Below are 7,728 nucleotides of genomic sequence, written 5' to 3'. Positions count from 1 at the left end.
ATTAATAATATTATTTAGTTATATTAGTAAATGAATCAAGAAAGTACATTTATTATTTTCTCATACAGTTTGCATTAAGTAATATCACAAAATACAATCATGAGAAGAAGCAATTTTTTGCATACATATATCTTGAAAATATTAAATTCCTCATTGCTAACGCTAATTTAAATATATACTTTCTTAGAATCTTATCCTTGATAACAGAGATCGGATTTGCACGGACATTCACGCCATTTAATGAAAACTGCTTCAACTTTTGGAAATGAAAAATATTTCATCGGAAGATGTTTTTATTTTTCAACAATAATTTTTATAGTCTTTTATTACACACTTAATTTTAATTTGTGATCTGTACAAAATACAATCACTTTATAAAACGTGCTCGCAGCCGTGATTTGCGATCATGGCTATATTTGCTTTGTCACAATACCCTCTCAACGCTTTAAGCGTTATCCTTATTGTTTATTAAATATTAAACAAGGATAAATGACGCTCACAAGTGCTATAAGCGTCAAAGCGAACACAGCCCAGATTGCATGAACCCGAACCGCTTCGGAATTAATCGAAATTAATTGAGGCTAACGTAACTTATTGACGTGTTTGTCTTTTCTGTTTTCTATATTTGCATAATGGGTTACCACGATGAGCATATCCTTCTTTATATTATGACTAAAATCCCTAATAAAATATTTCTTCTTTCGGGAAAGAAAACTTGAGAAATAAGGAGACCTTGGAGAATCGAAGAATTCTTTAGGAATGGAGACTTCTTCTATTCTTAAAATAAAAAAGAATTATGAATACGGCTGTATATTGATTTTAGTGGACATTGAATTTATTAGGTGTACAACTTTACTTCCGCCGTTTTCCTATAGATGACTTTAGCGGTAAGTGGTGGTCGAAATAAATAGATCATAGACGTCATACAATAAACTTGGGCATCAACATAACCCCATAGAAACATTAGTCGATTTGTGTCTGCATCATAAAGTTATTCTCGATTGAAAATGTACCCGAAAGATGGGAGAAAGTAGTGGCCAGCGATAGACAATACTTTCAATGATAAATGTATAACCAGTTTTTTACAATAAAGTCTCGAATTTCGAAAAAAAAATGGCGGAAACAAAGTTGTACATCTAATAATAAAAAATTTTCGTAATTTTTTAATAAGTCTTTGTTTTAAAAAATCTTACAGTGTTACTTATCGATCGATTTTTACAAAATGTATCTTCTATTAGCTGTACAACTTTGCTTCCGCCGTTTTTTTTCGAGTAGCGTACGAATCCCGCGTCGAAAAAATTGGTCATCTTTTGAGGCTATCCACGAATCGATCCAATTTTTTACTTCTTCATAAGACCGGAAGTGCTGGTCAGCCCAGCCGTGTGCCATTGATCGAAACAAGTGATAGTCAGAGGGAGCAACGTCTGGAGAATACGGGGTAGGAGTTCCCATTTCAACGTTTCCAAATATGTCTTGACCACTTTCGCAACATGGGGACGAGCATTGTCATGCTGCAAAATCACTTTATCGTGTCTCTCATTGTATTGCGGCCGTTTGTCTTTCAATGCTCGGCTCAAACGCATCAATTGCGTTCGCTACCGATCGCCTGTGATTGTTTCAGTCGGTTTTAACAGTTCATAATACACTACGCCGAGCTGATCCCACCAAATGCAGAGCATGACCTTGGAAAATCCCCGTCAAAATCACCGTTCTTGAAGCGTTGAACCCACTCACAACACGTTCTTTCACTAATAGCGGCCTCACCATAAGAATTTGAGAGCATTCGATGAGCCTCAGCCGCAGATTTCTTCATATTGAAGCAAAAAATTAAAAACTTCCCGCAAATGATGAGAATTTGGCTCGTAAACTAACATTTTCAATCGAGAATAACTTTATGATGCAGACACAAATCGACTAATGTTTCTATGGGGTTATGTTGACATATGCTCAAGTTTATTGTATGATGTTTATGATCTATTTATTTCGACCACCACTTACCGCTAAAGCCATCTATAGGAAAGCGGCGGAAGCAAAGTTGTACACCTAATATATATGTGTATAATTATGTGAAATAAAAGCAGGTTTTATTAATAGAATATGAAAATGGAAATTTGTTTTACCTTAGCGATCTGATTGAAGCCACTCGCAGATTCAGTATGACCAAGATTAGATTTTACAGAGCCGATCATTAATGGAGTTTCTCTATTTGTACAAAAAACATTATAGATAGCATTAATTTCTGGAGGATCGCCAGCTATCGTAGCAGTACCATGTGCTTCGACATAATCCAAATAAGATGTTGGTATTTTACACTCTTCGTAAAATTCCTTTAGTAAGGTATATTGCATTTGTGATGAAGGATATGTTATTCCTTCTTCTTTATAACCATCATTATTTAATTTTATATGGGGACATATGGCATAAATCCTCTTTGCATTTTTCGCCTTTTGAAGATATATCACTGCCACCGTTTCGCCACGCGCATAACCGTTAGCAGTGCTATCAAATGGTCTGCAATAACCAGTTGGAGACAAGACGCCTAAAAGATATAAAATGCTTTATTTAATATATGCATATTTAATTTATGTACAATGGATATTTAATCCGTGTACCTCATACTTAAAAAATTATCGATTTCGTCTCTGATAATGTAAAGTAGAGGAAACTGGGGCCAGTTGTCACAGTTTTTGATTAATAATTTTTAGAAAAAAGTGGATGCTTCATTTGGAAATATTATACACGTTATGATATACCAACATCCTTTAGATATTAAAAAAAATATTACTCATAAATTTATCATATCGTAGCTATTTTTAATAAAAGAGATTGTATTCACAAACTTTGTCAGGGTAATGATTAATTAATTAGTAAATATTTTCTATGTCATTTTCTATGAATACAGGGTGATTAATAATGCCAAAAATTTCTCAGATAAAATAAATTATAAGAAAAATTTACTGATTAATTTTATTTTCTTAAAACTCGCTATAAATAATATATACAATGTTTGTGGTGCAAATCATTTTACACAAACTAATATCATATCAGCGATCTACAGTAAAAAAAAGAAATTTTTCTGCTATGTCCTGTTTGAGTTATAAGCATTTTGACAATCTACTCGTACTATAACTAGCCCTGGTCTCCTCTACAAGTAATGTAAGCATGTTTTTTTTTCAAAATTATATAGTTGTAGTTTATTTATTTTTTTGTAAATTAGGAAAATAGATTAAATGGTTTTTAAATGTGCATATTGCATTATTAGATTATTAAATTTTAATAAAATGCAAAAGATAATTATTATATTGGAAATACCAAGTCGAGTGAATTGCAGGTTTACAATGGGAGCAAAACATAAATTTGCTGTTCCAATTATCGCGTCTTCACATTTTCCTGACATAATATAATCATAACCAACGGCCATAGCATGAAAGCTTGAACTGCATGCTGTATCGATGGTACAAGATGGTCCTTTCAGGTCCAAGAAATATGAAATCATATTTGCCGTCGCAGATTTATGGCATCCAATAATATTCTGACCATTTATCTGTAATAATTGCAGTACATTTGGCGTACAATTTTCACATGTAAATAAAAGATTAAAGTAGTAAAAAAAGATTACAGAATCTATTTGAGAAAGTTCATTTGCTTATAAATCGATTGCCTACAGCATTATTTACCTATACCTCATTTGTTTACAGATCGATTACTACATGTATTATTGCCTATAGTTCGATTGCCTACATGCTTTTGCACAAAAATATAAAATTTAAAAACGAAGATATATTTATACATATTGTTGCTTATAAGCCTTTACTGCTTTAAAAACACAAATTCTCTGTTTCAAATTACAAATTTTTTACTTTAAAATATAAATGTTTTACTTTAAAAATTATTGTATTTGAAATCATTATTTAATTAGAAGAGAGGAGTAATAATTGTATTCATAGACTAATTGTATTCATAGAATATTTATGACGGTTATTATTTTAATTATGTAACTTATATAAGCGTATTGTAAAATAGGTTCGATTATTATGTGTATTTAACATTGAGAATGTTCTAGTGATAAAGGATGAAATATTTGTTTAATTATATATTTGATTTTTAAAAATTAGTAAACATTACCAATTAACAATTAACATTGGCTCTCAGCTTTTTCTACTAAATAGATTCTATAATCCCTTTCTACTATTTTTATATGTAACATTCATTACGTATATATATTTTATATCAAGATACTTTCACATGATTTATGTGATTAAATCATATATTTTACAGCACATTACAAAAAAATTTCTTATTGAAGTTGAATATATGAAATAGATGCCTGAAACGTCAAGTTACAATTTTTAATGATTATTTATATTCTAATCGGTACAAAATGGAAAATATTATAGTTATGTATATATCATAGATAATTATATTTTACATTTTGATGGTCGGACTCACATATAAGTGAGATCGTTGAGCCAACGGTTATCAGCTGAACTAATATGCGTGAGTTTATTAAGTCAGCGGTTATAAGCTGAATTCACGTGTACGTAATATAGTTAATAAAGGGAATGTTGGAGTGATAGCCGAACTTGATTGAAGTCGATATTAGAGATTTTCATTTCCAATGTATAAGATGCTTACGCTCTTTGAGTTAACATTATGTAGAAAATTGGATCGATAATTATCGATCCAATTTTTTTATTCCGTTTCCTGCATTACCATCTTAGTTCAGAGACAAAAATATATATTAGATTCGGTTTTACAAATATAAGATTTACTTTAATTTTGGAAAATTTTTCAATTTTAGAATTGAAAAAAAATGAACCAGGATTAAAGTTAATCTTACATTGTGGAGGCAATTTTGGATAATATGTATTATTAATAAATTAATGTGACATTGTACATACATACATGATATAATTCTTTTTGTTCTATCTAATAAAAAGAGATAAAAGTTATACACAGATATTATTGATTGTTGACTTATACGAGGATGTAAGTTCGAAAAGTTCTCGGCTTGATACAAAAATGATCCTATAAATATCAAATTGCTATAATTTAAAAAAATTTTGATCCTTCACTGTTTTAAAAATTTTCAGATAGAAAATTGTGTTCATTAGTTCATTTCTTTGTTTTGGTCGTGTCAAGCAACCAATTTTTGGTTTCATCATGACAATATATCCACTCTTACGGAAAAATGTTATCTCCTATTTCAAAGTAATTATCAAAATTAGTTTACTATGAAATTTTGATGGTAATTATCAACAAATTATAATAAACTGTGAACTGTTAATAGTTATTACTTGATAATAAATATCATTATGTCGATAATAAAGTATAAGTCAGAATGATAATATTAGCAACAATTGATGGTAACTACAAATCTCTTCATAGTTCCTATGAAATTTTGATAATTACTATCTTATACATAAAAATAACTATAAAACACTCGAGAAAAAATGTTTTATATAAATGTTTTATATAAAATTTTATATAATCGATATATATTATAAATTACATATTTTATATGCAATTATATATAATTATATATATTTATATGTATAATAGTATATATATATATAATTTTATATATTTATTTTTTTTAATTAGATATACAGAGTGTCTAGAAATAATCGCCAAATATTTCATGAGCATAGAGCGAACTAAACTGAGTCGAAAAGTCCTTTACCATTTTGTAAATTTCTTCAATAATTAATAAGATATTAATCCTTAAAAATAATCGAATATTACTGCGAAATGTATACGCCTACCGATCGCTTGGCGCGCGAGTCATGGGGAGCGGGGATAACTTGGCAAGCCATTCGAGCTATAGAGGCTTACGGCTGTGTGCGCGGCGCTGGCGCTTGCCAGCCAATCCCCAACTCCCAAGGCCCGCGCGCCAAGCGATCGATAGGCATATACACTTCGCAGTAGTAGGCCGGGCGAACGCGATTATTTGGCCATTATTTCCAGACACTTGTATAAAACATTTTTTCCGGGGCATTTTGTAGTTATTATTAAATTGTTGATATATATTATATATAATTGTTGGTATATTATCATGTTTATTATTAAATATTATATTAAAGATATAGTAATTATCTCATGTTTGAACTTTTATTATAAAAATAACAAGATAAATATAAATATTATAAAAGTAACAAGAAAGACAGACAATTGACAGTAAAATCATTACTCCGTAATTTGTTTTATTAATTGTATTATTATATAATTGTATTATTATATAATTTATAGGTAATTATCTCTATTATAATATAAATGCAGTCTTATTTCATTATAATTGTTATCATTATATGATATGTACTTCCTTATGGAAAAATATTATAATATATTATCAGATTCATATACTATATATCCATAGTTACTATGAATTTATAGTCACGAACTTACTGTGAACTTTTTAATAGTATTTTTTTACAATATAATTTTTTTCATAATATTTTGAATAGTATTTTTTTGTAAGGGCATATTTCTTTAATTGCAAATACAAAATTCTACGAATTGGTTCCGCAAATCATTTTACTCGATTTGATAATCGAAATGCCTCTGACAGTAAATTAAAAATAGCCCACGATGAACGCTCTGACATTGCTTTACAGGATAATTCAGAATAACCTTGTGTCCTTGCAAAGATGTACTTCTGATTGAATTTTGAGACGATTTTTCTTTTACAAAAATTTTATCCGATGCTTACTTTTTGAGTTATTAAAGAATAAAGTTAGCAAATCATAGATCGCATATATCGAAGGTAAGCAGAGGCGGTGCATTCACGTCTAATGCGAGCGATCATAAGGCACTCGTTACGGTCAGCTGTCTAAGAACATAAAGTTATTCGGTGTTTCATTAAGTGATATGGTCGATTATCTCGCAAATCGATGATTTTATTGAAAAATTTTTTGAAAGTTGCATGGCTTGAAAGGAAAAACACATGATGGAAATATGGATTTGAGCGATCTTGTCAAAATCAGGTCAAGGTTATTAATGTTTTTTTAAATGGACCTCTATTTTTTATTACATATTCTTGTAGCTTATCTCAAGAGATTTTCAAAACACTATAATAAAGTTACTTTTTGTTAAATATTTATTAAGTTATAAGATCGATCACTGTTCTGCCAATTAAGGCAAAATCTGATCCTTCTTATCTGAAAATTTTTTTCATCTGCATTGCATTTGGATGTCGTCTAAACGAATATCTACGATACACTCTCTCTGTTCTACAACAATTTCACTAAGCACAAGAATAATATTAACGATTTTATTTGAACTGTAAGCGATCATTTTGAAAAAAGCTTTGGAAAAGTCCACTAATGTAAAAAAATTGAAAAAAGCTATACGAAAAAAAGAGGAAAGTTGAATCATTCAGTTGGGAAGAATTGGACTCAATTCCGTGCGCATAAGAATCCCGCTCACATACGCATGCGTACATAGATAACGCCAACGACTGTAACTTTCAAGTTCCATAATTCGGAAAGTACTCAACGTAACTTTATTATAGTGCTTTGAAAAATTCTTAAAATAAGCTACAAGAATGTAATAAAAAATAATATGTAATAAAAAAATAGAGATTTCCATTTAAAAACACATTAATGATCTTGATCTGATTTTGACAAGGTCACCCAAGGTCAAGTCCATATTATTATATTTTGCGAGAGAAAATCGACCATATCCCTTAAAATAAAACACCCTATATATATATATATATATATATATATA

At 29.7% G+C, this 7,728-nt stretch overlaps 1 protein-coding gene across 1 annotated transcript in view; it reads right to left on the bottom strand.

Moving 5' to 3' along the window:
* LOC108694757 (fatty acid synthase-like) overlaps positions 1–7,728 on the bottom strand; it is a 31,461-nt gene that overhangs the window by 23,032 nt on the left and 701 nt on the right. The window contains exons 3-4 of the mRNA XM_018204418.1: positions 3,313–3,544; positions 2,121–2,539 (exon numbers count right to left, since the gene is read on the bottom strand). Coding sequence (XP_018059907.1) covers positions 2,121–2,539; positions 3,313–3,544 — 651 coding nt within the window. The remainder of the gene's footprint in view (positions 1–2,120; positions 2,540–3,312; positions 3,545–7,728) is intronic.

The sequence above is a fragment of the Atta colombica genome, unplaced genomic scaffold, assembly GCF_001594045.1.
Source record: "Atta colombica isolate Treedump-2 unplaced genomic scaffold, Acol1.0 scaffold123, whole genome shotgun sequence".
Classification (NCBI taxonomy): Eukaryota; Metazoa; Arthropoda; class Insecta; order Hymenoptera; family Formicidae; genus Atta; species Atta colombica.
The sequence above is the reverse complement of the archived record's forward strand: the minus strand, read 5'-3'. Positions and strand labels throughout refer to the sequence as shown.